This window comes from Arvicanthis niloticus, chromosome 3 (assembly GCF_011762505.2).
Source record: "Arvicanthis niloticus isolate mArvNil1 chromosome 3, mArvNil1.pat.X, whole genome shotgun sequence".
Lineage (NCBI taxonomy): Eukaryota > Metazoa > Chordata > Mammalia > Rodentia > Muridae > Arvicanthis > Arvicanthis niloticus.
In genome coordinates this window covers 44,045,925-44,069,614 of record NC_047660.1, presented here as the reverse complement: position 1 = coordinate 44,069,614, position 23,690 = coordinate 44,045,925, and the positions used below count along the sequence as shown (strand labels likewise).

General features: G+C 42.4%; 1 protein-coding gene across 1 annotated transcript; it reads right to left on the bottom strand.

Annotated features, from left to right (window-relative positions):
• Positions 1-2,953: 2,953 nt before the first annotated feature.
• On the bottom strand, positions 2,954-23,671 carry Gpalpp1 (GPALPP motifs containing 1). Its single transcript, XM_034498849.2, has 9 exons — positions 23,451-23,671; positions 21,069-21,201; positions 19,823-19,921; positions 16,722-16,827; positions 13,756-13,887; positions 13,152-13,316; positions 9,554-9,652; positions 5,980-6,198; positions 2,954-3,173 (listed from the first exon to the last, which is right to left on the bottom strand). Exons 1-8 carry the CDS (start codon positions 23,536-23,538, stop codon positions 5,980-5,982), a joined length of 1,041 nt encoding a protein of 346 aa, XP_034354740.1. The 5' UTR covers positions 23,539-23,671; the 3' UTR covers positions 2,954-3,173.
• Positions 23,672-23,690: the final 19 nt, after the last annotated feature.

Below are 23,690 nucleotides of genomic sequence, written 5' to 3'. Positions count from 1 at the left end.
GGCCGGAAACAGTTTCCAGGGGGAGGCTTCAACTGTCCAAGTACAGGCCATCCTTCCCTTGTGTTTTTCCTATTTTTCTCAGTATGCTGCTAGATTTTTGGCTGTGGTTAATTACTGAGTTGGTTTAAATGGCCCCTGAACCTTCTCCTGCATTCTAACAGAAAATTCAGAGTTCATTCTAGAACAAGAACAATTTGTGTAATTAACACTTAAATCATGGCGGTTACTGCCCACACTGGAGATTGGTAGTTTGCTAGGAACATAAGCAAAGCCCACTTTGGAACAGTTCCCTGTGCAAGAAAAATCCCTCGCCTTCTTGTCTCTGAAAGCATACATTTACAAATGATATAATTGCTGTGTCTGAGAGGCTGGAAGCACCATGGCAACTTATTTAATTGCTAACGATATACAACTGTGAATTAAAAATGACATCTACTCAAATCCACTAAAAAGCCATGTCAAACTACTCCATGTTAGGCTTCTGCCAATGGAAGTTTTCTCTTTTTCCTCCTCCAAATTCTGCTTGCCATGAATATATGCCATTGTTTTGAGAACTATGCCTTCCCTTCCTCTGAGAGATCCTGTGGTTCAGAGTCAAGAAATGCACACAGTACTGAGAGAACCCAAGGACACCTTGCCCAAGTCACCCTGACCCATAATGGCAGCTAGCTACAGGTTGCTAACACTATGTCCTGTCTCTTGACTTGAAGGGGTGATTTGCTACTCTGACTAACCTGTATCCGGGGTCACTGTAGTCACTGCCCTTCTAAGACTGACTGCAGGTTGGGGCTTGCTGGCTGTTGATTGTTACAGTTGGAAATCCTCTTTTTTCATTTTTTTCTTATTTGTGGAGGGAAAGTCTAAATATATCCTTTTATTGTGGGGCAATTTATAAATGACAGCAGACTGGGGTGAGTTAACTGTGATGGCCTTATTTTCTATCTTCCCTGATTATGGTAGATGTACTTCTTGATGTTAGGGGTTTGAGGGTGGTGAACGAGGAGGGGACGAGCAGGCGTTTTAGACACGGTCCATCTCCTGGATAGCACCAACCCCAGCCACAAAGCTAATGTGTGCCCCGTGTGCCTGGCCCCTTCCACTGTTGTTCTATACAAAGATTCTGAGACATGGGTTAGCGGTTACCTACTGAAAAGGAGGTTTACAATGGCCAGACATGGACACTGGCAAATCTGGGACCAGCTCAGGGCTGATGACCTAACACAAGATTGGAATTCTCATTAGAACCCTGGCAGTAATCAAAGGTGAGGTGGAACCCATGGTCCCAGCACACGCTTATGATGGTGCAGTTAGTTCAGTGATAGTGTTCCCTCTCTCATCCATTGCAGCTGTAATGGAAAACATGATGCAGCCCAAGCAGGCCGTTAGTCTGTTATTCTCCTGCCTTAGACTCAACAGTGGGATTGCAGGTCTGTGCCACCAGTATCTTCAGCCCTCTCCCAACACTGAATTTTCTTTCTCCTTCCTATCCTCTTCATGACAGCCATACAATGACTGGCTGACCAGAAGAAACCTTTACAGGATATTCTTGCTGCCAGTACTGCTTGCTTCAGGAAAGCTAAGCATATAAAAACAAGGGAAAAAAAAGATTTCAACTTCTCAGATATAGAGGACATTTTATTCATATATGTATATATATGTAACTATACTTCAAAGTTCTCCTTTTCTAAAAGCAGGCTTTTAATGGTAATCCTCCACATGAAATGGCTACGAGGAGTAAACAACTTTTTAACCTTGTACACACCATGGTGATGGTTAAACAATTTCTGGGTGGTAGTGAGTACCGGGGATTGAGCCAGGACTTCATGCTCATCCACAGGCCTGGCCCCATTAGAGTGGTTTTCTTAAAGCTGTAAACAAAACAACAACCAAACAAAAAGCTCTTCTCCAGCAGCACAAGGCTCTATAACTGCAGCTTGGAGCCTCAGGATGGCATCAGAAGCCAGGTAGGGGATGCTTCACAGTCTCTCTTCAGGAGCCACTTCCCTCAATGTTAACTACTCCTCTCAGGTAAAATGCCCTGGAGAGGCTTTTCTAGAAGTACCTCTAACACCATGGAGAAGTGGAAGCGGGCGAGGCCTTAAGCTTAAGAGCTCTGCCCCACTGTCATGTATTTCAGAGCAGTATCAACACTCTTAGCCTGCATAAGCACCAGAAAGTAACATGTAACAGGGAATGATTTATGTGACTCTGAAACATGGAAGGCTCAGCTCTACACACATTGCAATGTCACACCTAACAAAGGATAAGTGAATAATAGAGTAAATGTGTTCTTAAAGCTAAATAAATGAAAAATTCTATGTAGACCATGTCCCCACCCCACAAGCAGGGCTCAATTTTCCCTGTGGAGGTCAATCTGAAATTCTTATCCTGGGTTGGCCAAGCCTGTTCCCCCACTACTAAAACCAACCATCTGTTCACCAGTGATGTCGGTACTGTTTGAGGCTGCGCAGTCGGACTGAACAAGGCTGTCCAGGGAACTGGAGGCCAACGTCAGTAGGGAGACACCAGGGTTTCACCTGGTGCTGCTCTTTTCTTCTTCATTCTGATGCAAAGGCATCAGAGCCCTGTAAAACGTAGCCAAGAAATGTAGGGCTGCTCTTATTAGAAAATGCTGACTGTCAGGGCAAGCAGGTCTTCTACTGCTTGGAAGACAGGATAACACGGGGAACACCTTTCTGTAATGCGCATTGAGCTACTTCCTTTTTTTATGGTGGATATTAACTGGGAATTGTGTCTCCATGTGCATCCAAGAAATGGCATATACTTTACTGCAACTGCCATCTGGGTGGCAGAAAAGAGCACTGGCTCCAGGGTGCCAGGGAGATGATGTGTCTGGTGGGGTCCTTTATCTGAGGTTGCAGGAAACAGTAAGCACATTACAGATATCCTATCCCCTTCCACTGAGAAAGCAAGGCCAATGAGTGTTCAGAAATGATATTTGTACTTTTAAGATTTATTTTTATTTTTAAAGTTACACATCTGCGTGTGATAGGCACAGATGAACATGGAGGCCAGAAGAGGGGGTCAGGTCCCCTGGAGCTGGGGTACAGGGGCTGTGGACACCAGGTATGGACACTGAGAACTCAATCAGATCATCTGCAAGAGCTGTACACGCTCTTAACGTAGGAGCCATCTCTGCAGACTGTCATCTCCTTTAAAAAGATTTATTTCTTAGTATTTAAACTTTAAAAAGTACCAAATTTCACAAAATATGTTACGTTTTCTCATAGCTAAAAAAACTGTTCTAATTGGGGAAAAATACAAAATAAAAAGGACAGAATAAATACTTCTTTTTTTTCAGATTTTTGAGACAGGGTCTCTCTACATAGCCCTGGCTATCCTGGAATTCACTCTGTAGACTAGACTGACCTTGAGCTCACAGAGATCTGCCTGCCTCTGCCTCCCAAGTGCTGGGATTAAAGGCATTCATCACCATGCCTAGTCCGAACTAATACTCTTGTATAAAGTTTCATATGTAGAAACCCACTCACTTTAGTCAAAGGATAGGTCTGTCCAAATCTATGTGGACAAGAAGCCTCTTTGATTTACTCAAAGTAATTCAGGTTTTAAGCAGCAGCAGCAGCAATCCTTGAACAGGCTGTTTGTAACAGTACAAAAGTGTGCCACTATTGAGAAATACTCTATTGTAATTTGAACAGTTTGCCCAATTTTATAAAGTTTACATGAATTGCGAATCAGAAAATTTTCCCATTAAAACCCTATGCTTCATGAAAACTAGAACACAGAGTCAGAAGGAAACCTGCAAGACCCACACGGAATCTCATTTAGCTCTACCTCCTTACTCAGGAGCATCTGTTTAACAGCTCGAGAGGCAGTGCTTACAGCATTAAAGCACACAACGCTCCCACGGGGCGGTTGTGAGTACACAGTCCCCATTTCCAGTTATTATTTGGTTATTTAAAAAAGCCATTCAGAATTAATATTCCAGTAAACCAGATACAAAGTGCTATATACATATATGAATCAGATGATCCTATGTGAAGTTCCAAGATGTAGGCAGCTTTGGCGAGACCATGAAGACAAGAGTCCTAGATGTTACACGGATGACAATAGGTGAGTATAATGTCCTTCAGATTGTCTCCCTACAAATATTTACTATTAAAATCACAAGAATATTTCCTTAACCTGAGATAATCCAAAGAACTTCTTTACCTTAAAATCAATAAAAACAATAACAGGTATAAAAAATACAACAGCAGGAAGAACAAACTCCATGCTCTGTAGTCAAACAGGTGTGCTTTCACTAGGTTCAGTTTGGAAGACAAACCAACAAATTTAAAATTGATGGATTTGCAAGGGCCTGTGTGATGGTTTGTATATGCTTGGCCCAGGGAGTGGCACTATTAGAAGGTGTGGCCCTGTTGGAGTAGGTGGTAACTGTGGGCGTGGGCTTTAAGATCCTCATCCTAGCTGCCTGGAAGCTGCTATTCTCCTAGCAGCCTTCAGATGAAGATGTAGAAGTCTCAGCTCCTCCTGCACCATGCCTGCCTGGACACTGTCATGTTCCCACCTTGATGATAATGGACTAAACCTCGGAACCTGTAAGCCAGCTCCAATTAAATGTTTGCCTTATAAGAGTTGCCTTGGTCATGGTGTCTGTTCACAGCAATGGAACCCTAACTAAGAAAGCCTGACACAATGATTCTAGGGCAGGTTAAATATATTTGAAGAAAAAGGTCCAGGCTGTGGTAGAGATTCAGTGTATAGTCCCACCCAGAACTAAGAAAAAACTTGTAAGACACCATAAAAATTTAGGGCTGTAGTGTTGTGAGGATAGACTCTTAAGATAATTATATGAAGAAAAGCCAAGAACACCCAAAATATTCTATTCTATATAAGAAACACTGATTGTCTGTTTCCATATTACCTTAAAGGAGACACAGACCAGGGCAAATTTATATGTTTTTAAAGATCATTCTCTCACAAATTATGGTGGACAAATATCACCCAGGAAAATCCCTCTGAGGTAACAATGCAGTAAGCTGGAAAACATTTTAAAGTTTATATTGTCCTGTAAAATCGTATCTGAATATTGATATTCATTTCATAATACTATAAGTCAAGAGGAACTTAAGAAGTGTGCTCAGCTCTCACACAGTTCCTTCCTGTAAAATCATATCTGAATATTGATATTCATTCCATAGTACTACAAGTCAAGAGGAACTTAAGAAGTGTGCTCAGCGCTCACACAGTTCCTTCCTGTAAAATCATATCTGAATATTGATATTCATTCCATAGTACTACAAGTCAAGAGGAACTTAAGAAGTGTGCTCAGCGCTCACACAGTTCCTTAGCCAGCATCACAGGTCTCATCAGATGGCTACATGGATTATGGATATAAGGCATATCAGCTGTCACTCAACTTACAGAGGCCTTCTGAAGCAATACATCTTCTAATTGTAATGTTCAAAGAACAGTATGGTGGCACTCACCTTTAATCTCAGCACTTGGGGGCAGAGGCAGGTGGATCTCCATGAGTTTGAGGCCAGCCTGCTAGTATACATAGTGAGTTCTGGGCCAGCCAAGGTTACACAGTGAGACCTGTCTCAAAACCCAACAACCAAGTGAACAATTAAACACACGCGCGCGCGCGCGCACACACACACACACACACACACACACACACACACACACACACGCACCCAATCCCTCTCCTTTCTCTCTAATGGAGCCCACGACCCCTCAAGATCCACACCACACTCTGTGAAGAGCCTTCCTCTTCACTGGAACCCTTTTCTACGAGCAATGCCCTGCTGGGCTACTGTGAAGACAAAGCTATTTTTTCCCAATATCCCCCCTCCCCAACTTTTCAAAAGTCACAATTTATAAAAGTATTGACCCCGATTCTACTTTATACAAGAGGAAATGTATTTGTGCACATGATTCTGAGGGGGTCAGGCTGAGCAGTATGAGTGCACCTCACTGAAGTACACTTACTTATAAAAACATGTTGCCTCTGCCGTGTGAAAACCGGGTGTTTAGTTCTCTGGATTTCTTTATTAGGGCTTTTTTCTGAGCCTCATCAAAGCGATTAACCTTGAGATCTTTATCGCGGTCAAACGGTATTCTCTCCTGGTGCTTGTTTTTATCTTCGGCAGCCTTATTCTTTAACTTTTTATGATGAATGTCCATGAGGGATTCTGGCCTTTTTGATTCCTAGGGAAAGCAGAAGAGAAGTAAAAACCTTAGCTCATGTACATTACAGTCTACAACCATGAAGCAGAGACCAGTGCGTGTGAGTACGAGACGTTTGCAAACCCTGATGGGGTCTTCTGGATCCAAGACAGCATCTATGGAGAAAATGCACACCTGTGGCAACTATGATTCAGATGGATGAAGACATCTACCAGCTACATGTAGCAAAAGAGTAAGAAAGGAAGGCAGCAGGGTCACTATGGTTACCTAAGTCCTAACAGGAATATACACCAAGAACAAGAGGGTGAGAAAATAAACATTCCTATTCCCACGTCAGTTCAGAGACTGGTCTCTGAAGCCACTCATGGGAAAAGAGATGAAGGCACTGGCACGTGGGAGCCAAACCAGAAGTGAATGTGAAAATACAGAGCACAAACGTGGCCTAATTCTAGGCCTGCGCAGAGGGTGCATGGCCAGAGCTGAAGAAGGTTTCACCCACTACTCTGCTTGTACTGTTTCCTTCCCCCCTCCCCCAACCCTACTCCCCTTTCCCCTTTCCTCTTAGCTTGTGCTGATGCTCACACTTTCAGATCTATCTAGACAGTATTTTCAGACAAGGTCTGTGCAAAGCAATTGGTTTAATATGTTTAGGGATTTGCTGTAGACCTCTGAGAAGACTAGCCTGGGACAGAAGGACCAGGATTCCTCCAAGCTGGGTGTATACACACACATACCCAGGGCTGCATACAAGCTGGGTGCATACACACACATACCTCCAAGCTGGGTGTATACACACACATACCCAGGGCTGCATACAAGCTGGGTGTATACACACACATACCCAGGGCTGCATACAAGCTGGGTGTATACACACACATACCCAGGGCTGCATACAATGGCCTTCAGGACCAGGGAGAGTGGGAGTCATTTTAAGGTTATTCACAATGATTGCCATTTAGTTAGTCTCTTTTCAAAGATTAAAAAAATAATAAATGTGTGTATGTGTGATACTGCATGAGTTTCTGTGCACCACATGTGTGCACGAGTCCACAGATGCCAACAAGGAATTGGGAGTCCCTGGCACTGGAGTTGTAGGCAGTTGTGAGACATTATGGGGGCGCTGGAAACTGAACTCAGGTTCTCTGCAAGATCAGTCAGCACGCTCAACTGCGGAGCCAGTTCCCCAGCCCCTCATTTAGTCAATCTTAAAGCATCTGTAAAGGTGACTTCCTTTAAGGTTATGAAGAGACAGGTCTCAGGTAGCCCACACTGGCCTTCAACTTGCTTGCTGTGTAGCCAAGGCTGGCCTTCGATCCTGACCCTCCTGCTTCCACTGCCCAAATGCTAGCATTACAGGTCTACTCCACCACACCTGGCTCTTTTTTCTAATTCTCAAAGATAGTTCTTTTAATTTTTTTAAAAGACAAATATAAAATATTGAGTTTCATTATACATATTTCCTATAAGAGCATAGTGCCTTTGTTGGAATGCTTTAAATATATATATATATATTTTCGTATATATATTTTCAGATATATGAAAAGAGGAAGAATGGCAAAAAGGGTATATTTTGTTTAAAAACTGTAACTGTTAAGGCTCTGACTATGTCAAGGAATACCCATGAAAACAAAGTATTAAAGACAGCAGTGAACACAGAGCAAGTGAACGGTGACTGATGTGGAGGGGGGTTGGGTGTTGGAGGTGAACCTGCAATCTCAGCAGAGGTGGGAGGATCCAGAGTTCGAGGTCAGCCTGACATCCACTCAGTAGTGAGCCTCTGTCTTAGAAAGACCAAACCACAGCTGTCTGTGGAGCAGAGGGTGCAGCTCAGTGGTACAGTGTGTATGTGTAGCATATACAAAGACTGCTCAAGCCCCAGCACCAAAACCAAAAGAAATGTATTTTCCAAAACTTTAATAAAATTGAGAGCAACTTACCTTGAAAACAATGGCTTTCACATTCTTTACTTAATTTATCTTTTGTGTGAGCCTGGGGTTGTGTGTGGAGGTCAGAGAAAAACTAGTGGGAACTGATTCTCTCTGTCCACCATGTGGATCCCAGGGACAGAACTCAGGTCATCAGCCTTGGTGGAGGGCGTCTTGACCACTGAGCTGTCTCAGGGTCCTAGGATGGCTTTAGCACAGCTTCTGAACACTCATGTTAGTTTCTGGTTGACTGGTTTTTTTATTTTCACGGCACTACTTTAAAGAGTGTCCAGTTCATCAAAAGGAGAAGGTTACACGGCAGTTTCACATTAAGACTATGTTACTACTTTGAACAGTAAATGTTATGGTAATCAGAATTGCATACAAGAGTAGAACGCTCATTTCTTGGATGCATTTAAAAGAAAACTCCAGAAATCACTATATGCTCCCTAAACACTTCAGCACATTCACTGCCAGACTCAATATTTATTTCTCTATCTTCTTAACAGTGAAATTGAATGCACAGATATTAGGCTTACACTCACTAATGTTTTCCAATTCAACCCCCATGAGGATGTTGGCCATTTCTATATCACTCCAGTAAGCTCTGAATGTTTTTCCCTAATAAATCCTCCTGTTCCAACAGCCACCACTGGACAAAACATTTGCTCTGCACATGGTACACCCACCCAGTGATGAGTGCTCCTGGCTGGGTCAGATTCTACCACTTGGGTAATGACTCCAGCTCACCTGCACTGCTGCAGTCACTCGGAATCTGTCTCTCTGACAGACACTCATGCTGTTATAGCTGTTACGAACCACCTTCTGTTGATATTTTTGTATCTTCTTGCGGCTGCTGCAAATTGTGTTCTAGTTTTTCAGAGCCATGTTTCCAGTGTCACACTGCAGGTGTCTGGTTTTATAAGAATGTTGGTTTGGAAAAGATCCAGCTAATGGATTTTCAGTCATTCTTTCTAAGATTACCCATTCTGGTTATAAATATGTGTCCCACATGTTTCAAAAAAGTTATGTTCTTTTTCAAGTCTACATATCCTGACTTTTATTTTCATTTCCTCTTTGGATTTTTATGTTTCCCAGTTATATATGTCTTTTCGGTTATTCTGAATCTGGACAATGTGGTCTCAATGACTAAAGCTCTTTCATTCTTTTCCTTTATAACCCAAGTAAAGCTGATTTTAAATAGTGAGAGAGAGAGAGAGAGAGAGAGAAAGAGAGAGAGAGAGAGGAGAGAGAGAGAAAATAAGAAAAATAAAAGCAATAGAATAAAAAGGGAAAATATGACACCAGTAAACTCTGGAGGACAAGACAGAGGGCAGCCTGGGCTATGTAGTAAAGTCTCAGCATAAAACAAACGAAATGGAAATAAGAGGAAGAGAGAGAAGGGAAGAAGAGACAATTTATATCTTTATGTATTTTATTTTCTTACTTACATTGTATGAGGATACTTGCTCAGCCAGTCTCTTATCCCTTCCTGACAATATGTTCTCTTCATCTTTCTTACTGAATGACTTCCTTGCTTCTTGTATTTCCTGAAGAATAAACATAATAACATCACTTAAAATAGAATTAAAAAGAAATACTATTAATTTTACTTAGATTAAATGACAAGAAACTGAACTAAAGCCAGGCCAGTTGAATTCCTCCCAGTCAGAAACAGCTACATACATATTTGAGAAGGAGTCAGTGCAGGAGCCTGGGGTGTCTTGAAAAAGGGAACGATAAAGCAAACCAGAGCAAACAATCACCCATCCGGAAGAGACTCAGGATGAGTCTGGACTAACAATGACAAAATCTAGGAAAACAGCCCACAAAAAATCTTCTATTGCTGTTTTCAAAACACAGTAAAAGGAATGAATATACATCTGACAAAGGAGGGAAAGAAGCAAAGAAACAGAGGACACTATCACCATTCAGGGATGGTTTGAGTGTCTGCAGAAAACCCAAGAAACCTGCTAACAGACTGGAACAGAAGCAAGAAGAGCAGAGGTACTTGACACAAAGTTAGAGAATAAACCACAGTAGAAAGAAAATTAACATCCCATTTGCAGACACATGCACATACACCCAGATCACCCTGTAAAGGGTTACAGTGATACTCTAGAGATACCAGAACGAGGAAGCTACACAAACATGACAATTTTATTTCAAAACTCTTTTTTGCTTATGAAAACTCATATAATTCCCGGCATCCTCATGGAGGCTCACACCTGTCTGCAACTTCAGTTTCAGGGATCTAATGACCTCTTCTGGCCTCGGTGAGCATCATGCATACATATGGTGCAACTCCAGTCTCAGGGATCTAATGTTCTCTTCTGGCCTAGGAGACTCATTTCTGTCTCTCCACCCAGGGGGGCCTGGGGATCAAGCTCAGATCATGCTGCTTGGGCATAAGCATCTGTACCCACTGGGCCATGCCACTGCCCAAGACCTTAGCACTTCTAACTCATAAGCAACTCTTCAGAGAATAGAGCTCCATGGACGGCTTTCATCTTATCTTTTTCTTTCTACGACTTGCAACCAAACACAAGAATTCAAATCACAGCTACATGTGGCAAACAGAAATCCTTAGATTCGGGGGACGATGAACAAGATAGGATAAGTCAAATGTAGACCTGTTAGATCAGAACTGACAAAGCTATCATCACAGGTGACAAACTTTTAAGACTTACGTGGAACACTTGATAGTAATTAAAACATTTAGATGGAATAAGTTTTATGACTACTGCTGGGGACCTTGGTTCAGATCCTAACACCCAATAGAGTGTGTCTTAATAAAAAGATTTAATACCTAAGATACTTTATGCATACAGGCTTTTATATTTGTGTAATTTATTTGGTACAGCAGTGGAGGTGCTTTTTGGCTACACTGGCAGTAACTGAGCTTACGAAGCTGATGCAGTAACTCTGAGAGATCTCTAGGTATCATTTGCTAAGTTAGTCTGCGAGATTGGTTTACTTTTAGAGAAATTGAAGATATCATTTCATGAATAGTATAGTGTGGAAAGCCGACAGAAGGCAGCTATCATCCTTGCAGCCATCTTGAGCCATATACCCTGATAAGAGACTTGATTACAATAGCCTACAACAGCTGAGCACACTCTGATAACATCTTGCTTTAGATACCCAGGATTTTCTGTTGGGTGTGTGAGACTTAAAAGGTGTGTGACTTAAGGGCATGACTTAGAGATCAGATTTAGAGACAAGACCTAAAGGCATGACTTAAAGGTGTGGCTTAGAAGTGAAACATAAAAGGCGAGAGGCAGACAGAAGAAATTATTATTATTATTAGGTATCAGGCACTTGGAGGAAGAACTTGGAAGTAGTAGTAGGCACTTGAGACTCGAGACAGGCAACTAGGAATTAGACACTTGTACTTGAGTCTAGGAACTTGGAAGAGTACTTGGATGAGACTAGAACTTGGAACTGGAAACTTGGAATCTAGGGACTAGGAACTAGGAACTAGGAACTCAAGACTTGGGACTTGGACTAGGAAGAGAGACTGAAGAATAAACAGGATTGAATCACACTCTGTCTGGTCTCCATTGCTCGTGTCCATCCTCACTCTCTCTCTTGCTGAACCCTGACCTGCAGACTGGAGCAGCTTGGGGCAGTGAGGGCTCTAACAGTTTAGCCCCCAAGGCTTTTGGCAGTGCAGGGTTCCAACATTAATAGAGCGGTCCCCGACATTTTGGCCCCCAAGCGTGGGGCTGCTCGGGCCGCAACAGTATAGTGGAGTGTAAAGACCAGGACATTTGAAGTTAGAAACTTAAAGATGAAATTTGTTCGGTGGTCACTTACTAGCTCCATGACAACACATGAAAGGTGGCTTCCTGTCCATAAAATAAGGGCACTGAACTGGGTCATGGAGCTTCCCTTAGGTTTTAAAACTGGCAGCAGATTGGAAAAATGGAAACAAGGAGTGTGACTTTCCTCCTATTCTGCAGAAGATAATGACTATTTTTCCTTCAGAATCATAATCTCAAAAGGAAGTAATGCAGGGGCTGGACCTCTACAGGCCGGAAGGGAATGGGCCCAGTGTGAAAACATCAAGTGACTGGGTGGTGTGACAATGGGGAGAGTTAAGGATTCAACAAAATAACAGTGTGACAGTAACGAGGAAGGGCACAGGAGGAAGAACAGGCCAGCTGCAGCAGGGGATGGGTGTTCCGCGCAGACCAGATACAGGAGAGAGCAGGGCTCTGGCCGCAGACTGGCTGTCCCCCACCACAACTGCTGAGGACTGACTATCCTTTAGATAATTGTACAGACTGGAAGTAAAGATGGCTTCTAACAAGAAACTTCCACCTAGACCATCACCGCACAGACAAGGGCTTAGATGTGAAGTAACCAGCACTCCGTCATGGCTGTGAGAACAGACAGCATTCGGAATAATTAACAGCACTGAAACACTTGCAAAGGTGGAGCGAGCAAGAGCAGGCGGTGGCTGACAGCTAGCAGACAGTCAAGGGCAATGGCTAATAGAGCTTAAGCCAAAGAGGGACGAGGAGGCTGTGGCCATCCCTAGCCAGGCGGGCGGCAGGTGAATAGTGCATCTCTCTTGCTGGACCACGGGACATTCATAGAGCATATGGGTCATCCATTAACTTTATGACAGCCCAGAGAACTAATCAACTTTTAGTAATTACTGGGCTCTTGTCCAGTCTTAGCTACCGAACTGTAAAAACCTGAGACAAAGGAGGTCTTGGAAACCCCTACCCCTCTCAAGAGTTCCAATTTCTCTTAATTTCTCCCTTTACCTCGATTTCTCACACCTCTATAACTCTCCTGAATAAAGCTTGCTTCCACTTTGCATAATGTCACTGGTACCTGTGTTTTCAATCTTCACCTGTATGAAACAATGAACTCAGAGCCACCATCCCAAGTCCTTGGGTCATGTATAACTGTTCTGTTGCCCTCAAAACCCTGCACCAGTAGTACCTTTAAATAATCTCATATTGTGTCTTTACAAGTTTAAGCCAAATTAGATAAAACACGCAAATAAAAAGACAAACAAAAACATCCTGTCACCTTAGCTTTCCTTTCCCGGTCGGCTGGGGTGTCTGTCCAGATGGATCGGTCTCCGGATTTGTCATCTGCTCTTCTCTTAAAGGTTCTTGGCCCAAGACCAAAGTCTTTCATTTCTGGTGGAAGCTCAGTCATCCATGACTCTCTTGTAATTGGCTTAGATGAATCCTGTATGAGAAAGTAAGAAACAAGGTAGTCCGCACCTTGAGTTCCAGCTCTGGAGAGACAGGCTAGCATACTTCTATGTGTTCAAGGCCAGTGCTAGCTACATGGTGAGTTCTAGGCTAGCCAGGACTACAGTTGAGATCCTGACTCAAAACAAAAACCCAGAACTCCACACAAACAAAACAACACACACACTCATGCACGCACATTCTCTGCTACTACTTAGAGGCTGGAGAGTTGGCTCAGAGGTTGCTTGCTGCTCTTGTAAAGAATGTGGGTTCAGTTTTTAGTACCCACATGGTAGCTTATAACCATTTGATTCAGTTCCAGGGGATCTGACTCCCTCTTTTAACCTCCTCAGACACAGGCATGCACTTGGTATGCATGCAGGCAAAACACTCATATGCATAAAATAAATCAATAAAAAACTTTGAACACTTACATCATCTCCTTTGGTCAATTTTTCCTTCATTCTCTGGGCCCTTTTTTCAAACTCTGTTGTTACACTATAGTTAACTGGTCCTTTTGCAGGCATTGGTCCAACAATATCCTCATCTTCACCACTCTCTGCTTCCTTTAAAACAAAACAATATCTTTAATCTGCGAAGAGCAATAGGTTACAATGATCTTAAACTACCTGGAATTTAACTGAATGGATACACATAGCAATAAGGCAAAAACCAAAACAAAACAACAAAAAAACATCAACCAAAACCCCCATAAAACCCACAGTGCTAGCCCATCACTGAACAATGAGCCTTCCCTTAGTTTCCTTGACGATGACACTTCCATAGCACATGGACTGTCTCTTTCTGTCATCAGAGACCTTATTATCCTATTTATTCCTGTTCATTCTCTCTCTCCCTCTCTCCCTCTCTCCCTCTCTTCTTCTTCCTCTTCCTCTCCCTCTCCCTCTCCCTCTCCCTCTCCCTCTCCCTCTCCCTCTCTCTCTCTCTCTGTGTGGTGTTGCTGGTAGGAACCCCAGGCTTTGAATGTGTTAGGCAGGATACTACCACCAAGTCACACCTCCAACCCTCTAATTGATGGACAAAGATCTGGCCTCAGAATCCTTTCCACACAGCATTCCTGGTATTTATTGCCAATTGGTCAGGAATAACACATTTGAAACCTATTTTATTCTCTGTACATAAGCTGCTCTTTGGGATATGACAAGTGAATCAGTGTATTATTATCAGCTTTGGTGAAACAAGAACTGCCTAAGAGCTCCCAAAACACTGACAAGATGCATGAATTCAGTTCCCAGGATGGCTCACTTACTACAAAGTCAAAATAGCACTGTGTTAGCCTGGTACCTCTTGCTCTCTGAGTTTTATATTTAACATTTCTTTGACTGAGCTATCCCTTTCTTCAAAAGGACACAAAGGAGTGGATGGGTGAAGGAAGGACTGTAGATAGGCTAGGAGGAAAGGCTAAGAGGGGCTGTGGTAAAGAGCTAGGGGGACTGGGGTTCACATGAAGAGGCAGAGTTCTCAGAGAATGTAGGTGGGTGGTCAGAGGGGCTCCTGCAAACAGGCTGCTACAGGACTAAGAACAGGTCTGGACAGGTCCTTACGGAGGACAGAAAGGACAGTGAAAATTGCCCACCTGAATCCCAGCCCAGTGTAGTCACTGGGGACCCCCAGCAGGTGTTTGGCTGACACAAAAGAGTGGAAAGGCTAGAACTACACCCTGTTCTGAAGTCATATTGATGAATGGTTCCCAGGTACAACTCTGTGACAGATGCTGTGATATCTTAAGGCTTATAGTTTGTCCTTGCCCTCAGTAGATTTATTACAACGAATAACAACATGCTTGTCCTTTGGTTCTGACAGCTTCTGCATCTTATTTTAATTTTTTTGAGTTCATAGGATAAAGAGTTCATTTATACCCTTTTTAGTTTCCCCTTTAACCTAACAACACTTTCTATCTGGGGCTGTTCTCTTTAAACTCATAAAAGTACAATTAAATAATTTTATTCCTGTTCTTGTGGCTTACTTTGAAATGCACGTGCGCGCGCACACACACACGCACACACACACACACGAATAATTGTGGTGGGTTCTGGCATTCAATGCCACAGTTGATTCTTACAATAAAACTGTGAAATGATATTCTTTATTTTTTTTCTTCTTGAGGAAATGGAGCTTTATATCAGTCTATTAAGAAGACTAGAGAACTTACATCAAGTTTTAAAACTAGTACCTAAGCATAACCCTTTCAGGACCAGGGTTTCTGCACTCTCACAGAATGTGTGCATTCTCTTCCTGATTCCATCTGCTCATGCTGTAACCTTAAGTGTTTACTGCTCCCTCTACAGTTGTAAGCTGTGCTGTTACAACATCCTCAGATTTCTACTAACAATAATGATGATAATATCGTGTGTGTGTATGTGTAAGTCAGAGGATGACACTATGGAGTCGTTTCTCTCCTTCCATCTTCACATGCACTTCAGAGATGAAACTCAGGTTGCCAGGCTTGTGTAGCGGGCACCTTTACACACTGTGCCAGTTCACTGGCCCACAAACATTATCTTAAGTGTATCTGCAATTTTCTATAGATAGAAACCTTTGTGGCACAAAGTATGCAAATATAAAGCATATGACGAACCTTTGAAATAGATATATTTTTATTTATGTGTGGGCTTTTGTGTATATATTCCACATATGTCTGGATGCACACTGAGATCAACCGATGACATTGGATCCCCTAGAGGGAGAGTTATACCCAGTGTAGGTGCTGGGAATTGAACTTGGCTTCTCTGCAAATGCCCTAACTGCTGAACTATTTCTCTAGTTCCTATGATGACCTTTTAAAATTTAAAAAAAACATTAGCATTTGAGGCCAGGCATGGTGGCACATGTCTTTAATCCCAACACTTGAGAGACAGAGGCAGGTGGATCTCTGTGAATTCCAGCCTGGTCTATATAGTGAGTTCCAGGATAGTCCTGGAACTCTATGAAGAGACCTGCCTCAAAACAAACAAACAAAGGGGGCAGGTGTTAATGGGTGGGTGGGGTATCTATATCGCATTGAAGTGGGAAGAGCCACCCACTATGGGTGGTACTACTCCCTAGGCAGAGGATCTTTAATGGGTAGCAGTTTCCTCCAAAGTTAAAACTTTCCACATTGGAAGGAAACTTCTTAAGACAGGAAGTGAAAAGTAATGAAAATACTTCAAAGATAAGGAGCACAAACCATAGCACCTGACTGTCTTGTTCTCTTGTACTTACCAGGTACAAGAGCAGCTCTGACTTCATCTCTGGCTGCTCCACTCTCACAGTAAGCTGACAATGAGTTAAGAAATTCATATTTGGAGTCTCCTATCTCATGTGAGCCACATGATTACAGATACTATTCAAGTTCTGAGTTTGTTATGCATTTTATTCTTTAAACAAAAAATTTCCAAACCTCTGAGTTGAAGAATGGTGACACTCGCCCTGGATCCTGTCTGCCTTTGTCATTTTTCTGTGGAGACTTAATGAAACCAGGTGGCAATGCAGGACCTATTATAGGCCTAAAAATAAAATACCATTATCATCACCTCTTGACTTTAGAAAGCTATTTTCAGAATAAAAGTTCACAATTAAGAGAAAGCCAGATAATAACAAATGTTGAAAATAAGAATTTTTTTGTCACATTATTTTCACTAGTATTAATAATTCTCTACTAGGTGTTTAAAAACCTGATTTTTGCACTTGCTATTTTCTACTTCATTTTTAGAAAAAAAAAAAAATTTCTATTTATTTGTGGGTATGTGGGTGTCACAGTATGTGTGTAGAGGCCAGAGGACAACTGTAGGGAATGGGTTCTCTTTGTACTGTAGAACTGGGGATCGGACAGCTCTCAGGCTGTAGGACCAGTACCTTTATCAGCTGGTCCACTGTGCCCCACAGAGGAAGGGGAAGGTACTGTGCCAATCACATTTCACTTGGCTGTATGTGTCTAGTTCCTTACACAACCCTTGTCCATGTAAGCCATGGCACGTTGGGAAGAATTAATAGCCAAGATCAACACAAGCAGAGAGGGGCTGAGCTGGAGTCTAAGCCCTGGATTTTTAGGTCCCGAAATTCTTTGACTGCATCACTGCCCTATCTTGGAGCTACTGTCAACACAAGAGGGAACAGCCTCGAGCCTGAGCCTTTGCTAGACAGGAAAACCTACGTTCTTCTCATTTCATAATTTCAGTTCCTTTATCCAGTTTGCTCTTGCTGGTCAGCATTAGCTATGTAGATGTCACTGAAGTCCTCGGTTGGACTCCTGGGGATACATGTTGACTTGGAGCCTCCCTGACAGGCTTTTTGGCAGAGGTGAAACAGTATGAGAGTCGGTGGTTCTGACGTCTTAATAAACTTGTCCTGGTTCGTGAACCAAGTATATAATAGTTTTGTATATGAATGGGTGCAGTTTTAGATTATCAGAAAGACCCAATTAGCTGTCATTTACAAGCTACAAAGAGATATTTGGGTTTTTTTTTTCTAAGTATAATCCTTACCAGAGCCACACAGACATTAATTGTTCAATTTTATGACTTTAGAATTTGAGGAGATAAAATCCATGGACAATCTTAGACGACAGTAAATGCACTGGGTCAGTGAGAAGGCTCAGTGGGTAAGGGCTCTTGCTGCCAAGCTGAGGACATGAGTTCAATCCTGGGACTCACAGAGAAGGCGGCGAGAACCGACTCCAACAAGTTGTTCTGGGACCTCTACATGTGCACTGGTGTCATGTGTGTGTGTTCCCCCATGAATAAATAAAATGTAATAAAAATTTTTAAATATTAAACATACTATAGTCAATGTAAAACAAACATGGCATTCTATTGTTGTATCACAGATTTTTTTTTTACTTAAATAAATGCTACTATTTATCCACACATGGATTTTATTGTCCAAAATGGTTTTTGTTAATTGAAAATAACTTTTCTCCATGTAATATATCTGATTATATATGGTTCCATTTCCCCAACTCTTCTCAGATCCTCCCCACCTCCCCCCAAACAAATCTACATTCTTTCATTCTCCCTCTCATTAGAAAACAGGCACCTAAAAATAAGGCAAAACAAACAAACAAACAGAAAAAAGAGCCCAAGAGAAAACACAAGAAACATATCCAGATGCAGACCTACACATTGGCACACACAGAATTCTTTTAATACAAGATCAGAAACCATCATATGTGGGCAAAAGGCCTGTAGGGGAAAAAAAAAAAAGCTAGCCAAGCACCAAATGTAATTTTCAAGAAAGGAGCAGCCATAGATTAAGTACAAGTTGAACACAGCTCATCCAAAATGCTTAGATCACAAGCATTTCTAATTTCAGATTTTGAACTATTTACATATACATAATGAGAAACCTTGAGGAAAGGGTCTCAAGTCTAAATATGAAAATTCATTTGTGTTTCATATACACCCTCTACACATAGCCCCAAAGCAGCCGTATATAATATGCTAGGTGATAATTATAGACCTAAAACAAGGCTGTGTGTACTGAATAGCGGACTTGTGGTGCCATGCTGGCTGCACTCAAAGTCTGGGATCTGGAAGTATTTTGGATTGCAGATTTTCAACTGAGAGACTGCCCATCTATAATGGGTTTTTCTTGAAGGAATGTTACATACATTGCAGGGGCCAGTAACTTATCTATGAAGGGTAGAAACAGATCCTAACTTTTAGGCTTTGAGAACCACATCTGTGTAACTGGATCATTTGTACTACTCATAAAAAATGTAATACCCTGGCATTATTTGTTTGGGGATGACACACACACACACACACACGCACACAAACCCGCAGTAGACTGGTATTCCTGCTACACGTAAGAGAGACAGAGTTACATGGACATTGGGAATTGGCATGTGAGATCCTAAACTCTGAACAAATAAAGAAGCAGCCACCTCTTCTACATGCTCTGCCATACAGGCAGGCACATGGCATGCATTATACTAGAAAATTGTCATGTGTTCCCTGAGAAGTGGTTTTGGAGATGGGTCCCACTTCAGAACCAAGCATGTTTGTCTTACAGTGTCCTCCAAGACCCCTTGTCCAGGGGCAGGTGGGCCCCTGCTCCTGTGAGACAGGAAAAGGAGAACAGAAAGCATGCCCCTTCCCTAAAAGTTATGACCTTGAGTCCAGAAGGAGAGTAAATTGGTTGGGTGGAACCTGTTCTGAGCACAGCTCCAAAGCCAATCGTCCCCAGCCCATTTACCATGTTGTGGGAGTGGCTAACTGAAGTCTGAGTCAGGAGGGGACATTCTGCCTGCTTCCTCTTGTCCATCGGGGACCCTAGCTGACTGTTTCCCAGTGCTTCTCCAGTCACCTCTGCAAGATGACGTGCGTGGGACCTGACGGTCACCTTCTAGCTGCTCTTTCAGTCTTTTAGTCTCGCTGGCTATACACTTAAAAACTTAACTCACTCAAAACTAAGAGGATGGCTTTCGTGGGCCAGTCTCCATATAAAACAATATAGTATTATGAACTTTAAAAGAATGGTTGACACATTCTAATTTATCACCTGGGAGGAGAGTCATCCTGCTTCTTAAACCCAGGAGGAAGGGCTGGTCCAAAAAATCCCTCATCCTCGTCATCTCTATCTTGAGTTCCCCTCTGCTTTCTGAAAACAAAAACGTAACTTAAGGTAAACATATGTTAAATTTTTATAAAAACAAAAGCTTTAATTTTGATAGAAAAGATTCAGTAGATCTATTTAAACACTGAAACAATAAATCAACCTTGCTCCCCACATAAGACAAACAAGACAACAGCGTACTATAACAGTTCTTAATCTTTTCCTGGAATTTATCTTCAGTTACTTATTTATCAGGACTGGATCAGCATTCTTAATCTTGTGAAGAATTCAAGATCCCACTAAGTGAGAAATCTCAATTCTTTTCAGCCCTTTCTTAGTGAAATGCATGAATTCAGATTTACTCTCCCTCTCAGAAGCACTGTAAGTTTCCTTTTCTGCCTCATAATCTTGAAAGGGCATCAAAAACCTTAGTCATCTGAAAATCAAAGTTCAATTTCAGGTCAGGAAGGCTAGATTAGAAAGGAATCATTTATTTAAACAGAACATCCATTGCTACACATTACTAGAATAAACTGCTTTTCATTTTTTTGGAGATGGGGGTCTCATTATGTGGCCCTGGCTGGTCTCCAACTCACAGATCACCTGGCTCTGCTTCTGAAGTGCTGGGATTAAAGGTGGGCACTACCATGCCCAATTAAAACAAGTTTCTTTATAGAAGGTGTAGATTGTGTGAAATGCCATCTGAGATGGCATCTTCCATGTCCACACAATTCTAGCCAATTTATGAGAGGTGTAATGTTGCAGGATATTTGATCACATCAAGAACTGGAAGAAGCTGTTTCTAAGTGTGGCTCGCCTTTGATCCTAGAGCTTCCTGTTTACTGCAAACAAGTACTTGTGGTGTACATGGTCCAGCCCTAGCACATACCTTTAATCCAAGAGCTAAATACAGTCAACCCTAGGTCAAGAGGCCGAGCAAGCAACCAGCTGATAAGGGAATGAACAGAAAGGAGGGTCTTAGAGTTGAAGGAGATTTAAGACAGCATGGAAAAGGAGCTTTTCCTTCTGGTGGGGAGAAAGACCAGGTAGATGCTTTCTCTGGCTCTCTGAGCTAGTGGGCTTTCACCAGTGTCTGGCTTCTGAATCTTCATTTGGTAATTCGAACAGCAGGTGTTTTTGTTTTTAAAACAACAATGTAAAGCTTGGTTCACTGTATAATTTAGTGACTTACTTTGCAGTTGGACCACTGTCATCTTCTTCAGACTCTTGATTTCCTTCTTCAGATAAAGAACTACTGTCCTCGTCGCTGTCTGAGGAGTCTGAACTGCAGCTTCTGTAATTAGGGGGCAGAGCTGGCCCTGCAACTGTACAAGTTCAGATGGATGTGTTACAGTCCCTTCACCAAGTCCTCGTAACTGAAAATTTCTTTTCATAGCCACAGCTGGCTAGCATTTCCTATGGACTTACATCGTCTAACTATCTATCCACCTACCAACCCATCCATCCACTGTGGACGTGTGACAGTAAATACTCTCTCTCACACACACACAAAAGGTCAGTTCAGACAAAGTGTTTATATTGAAACAGTAAAAACATGTGTCTGTGTGGAGGGGGGCAATTTGGAAGACAGTGGCCAGGGAAGGTCACTCTGACAAGGCATTTGGGTAGACTTAAGTGATGAGACAACAGTGGCCATACAGCAATACAAAAGAACATTCTAGACAAGAAGAGTCAGCAGGAGAGAACAAACTATGCACGCTCCACCGCTGCTGGAGGCTGAAGAGGCTGCAGGTCTAACACAAAGGAAGGAAAGGCTGCAAGCTTTGGAGTTGGAGTCCTTGGCTTTGAATCTGCACTTTGCCACTTACTAACTGTATGAGTTAGTTAACCTGTCTGTGTTACTTTGTTGCTCTGTAAAATGTGGCCGATAAAGTTTAAACCTCAGTCTTCACTAGAAGGAAAAGACTGAAGAATGCTAGAGAGGAACCCTGAGGGCATTTGTAAAAAGTGCTACACTTGCAGTAGCTGTCACCATTTGTAACAAATGCACAACCCACCATTTTTTCTTATACAGGTGATGGAAGGGTTGAACAGACAGACTGACCCCTCACCCCCAAGGTACTTAGTTCAGCACATTCACCAACACAGAACAGCAATTACTAGGAGTTGTGGGCAGGGAGGGAACTCAAATTTCAGATCTGGAGATGAAGAGGTGGTGGTTACATAAACAGTGTGAATATAACTAATATAACTAATGCCTCTGGAAGTATGCTTTAAAATAGCTAACGTAATAGATCTGAGGATTATTTAATGAGAACATAAAAGAAAAAAAAAAAAAAAAACCTAGTGTCTTAGTTAAGGTTACTATTGCCTTGATGAAACGCCATGACCAAAAGCTGGTGTCAAGCTGACAGAAAGATCACTAAGGAGATCATGGAACAATCAGAATTCCTGTGCTCACTGAGAACTTTGGTAAATTGGTAGGATTTTGAAACTGAGGGTAAATAACAGAGGATACACACAATGTATGCACTCTTTGTAAGAATTTAAAACAAACAAACAAACAAACACCCCAGAATCTACCCAAATGTCTGTTACCAGTATAATAGGTAAAGACATTACAGGGGTTTACCTAATGGAATTCCCTCACATGTCTTCAACCTAATTGAGTTGAAATTTCCTTCCTAAAATAAAGAATAAAGGGAATTAAAAAAAATAGTGATACTAGAAATAAGATCTGGAAGGAAGAATCTGCTGGACACATAGTCTCTGGGTAGCCAGAAAAAGAAAATCAGATTAAGAAATAGTTGCAACATTCCTTCAGTTTTGTTCTTTCCCAAGTATAGTCACCCCAGCCTTCAAACTGGAACAAACACTAAAGACGGAAAAGTACAAAAGAGTGTTCGAAGTAGTGATGTGGCATAGGTGCATGTTAAGGTTACAAGACACAGTGAAATGGTGGAGACTGAAATGTCAACAAATTAGTCGAACAGAATGTGTTAAGTACTAGCGGAATCGGGCAGAGGAAAGCCCCAAGAAAGACGTGACAATGCTCAGGAAGGTGACACTTAAAGTGGTATTTGAAGGACGTTTTGTCAGGCATTTAAATACAACCAGGGCAGCCCCCAAAAACCTATTGTCAAAGCACAAACTCGGACAGTGTGAGCACTGGGTTGCGTGTGTTGAGATGGAATGATAGAATGAGGCCAGGAAGTCAGGCCGGGGACGAGAGAGGCACAGGATCTTCGGCAAGAGTCTTGTAAATCAGAAGGTATACTGATATCAGGTTCTAATTTGGGCTTCATCACTGACTAGCTGTGTGTCTCAGGCACCGATTCATCAGCCGCTGTCAACATTTGTAACACATGCACCATCCATCATCTGTTCTTATACAGTTGATGGAAGAGTTAAAACAGATGACCGGAAGAAAACTGATCAGTTAGTACAGACCTGTTCGTATTAATAGCAAATTGGGGCTGTATCGTCATTTTAATGATGATAGATAGGGTCTCAAACACTCCTGCGTGCCCAGCTTGCTCCTTAGGGTGGACCGCGTCCACTCTGCGGTGGTCGCCACCCGTTCCCGTGAGTGCAAATGCCCACTGCAGCTTACCCGGGCTCGGGTCCCGCTCCTCGTCCTCAACTGTCGCGTGCTCCTTGAAGCCTGGCGGCAGTGCCGGCCCGATCAGGTCCCTAGCCATTCGTTGCGACGCACAGTCGCTCAAATGCCAAGCCAACCTGCACAGGCAGTTTAGCTAAACCCAGCCTGCACGGGACGGTGGACGAGGATTTGCAGCCAAGGCCGGAAGTTTTTCCGTCTTCGTTTGATGATGTAAGCCCGCGATCGGCTCCT

Bases quoted from the DNA above. Each gene is read 5' to 3' on its own strand.
- Gpalpp1 (XM_034498849.2), bottom strand. From the start codon at position 23,538: ATGGCTAGGGACCTGATCGGGCCGGCACTGCCGCCAGGCTTCAAGGAG. The intron at 21,202-23,450 runs GTAAGCTGCAGT...GAACTTGTACAG, and splicing joins GGAGCGGGACCCGAGCCCGG to TTGCAGGGCCAGCTCTGCCC. The intron at 9,653-13,151 runs GTGACAGGATGT...TTTATTCTTCAG, and splicing joins ACCGGGAAAGGAAAGCTAAG to GAAATACAAGAAGCAAGGAA.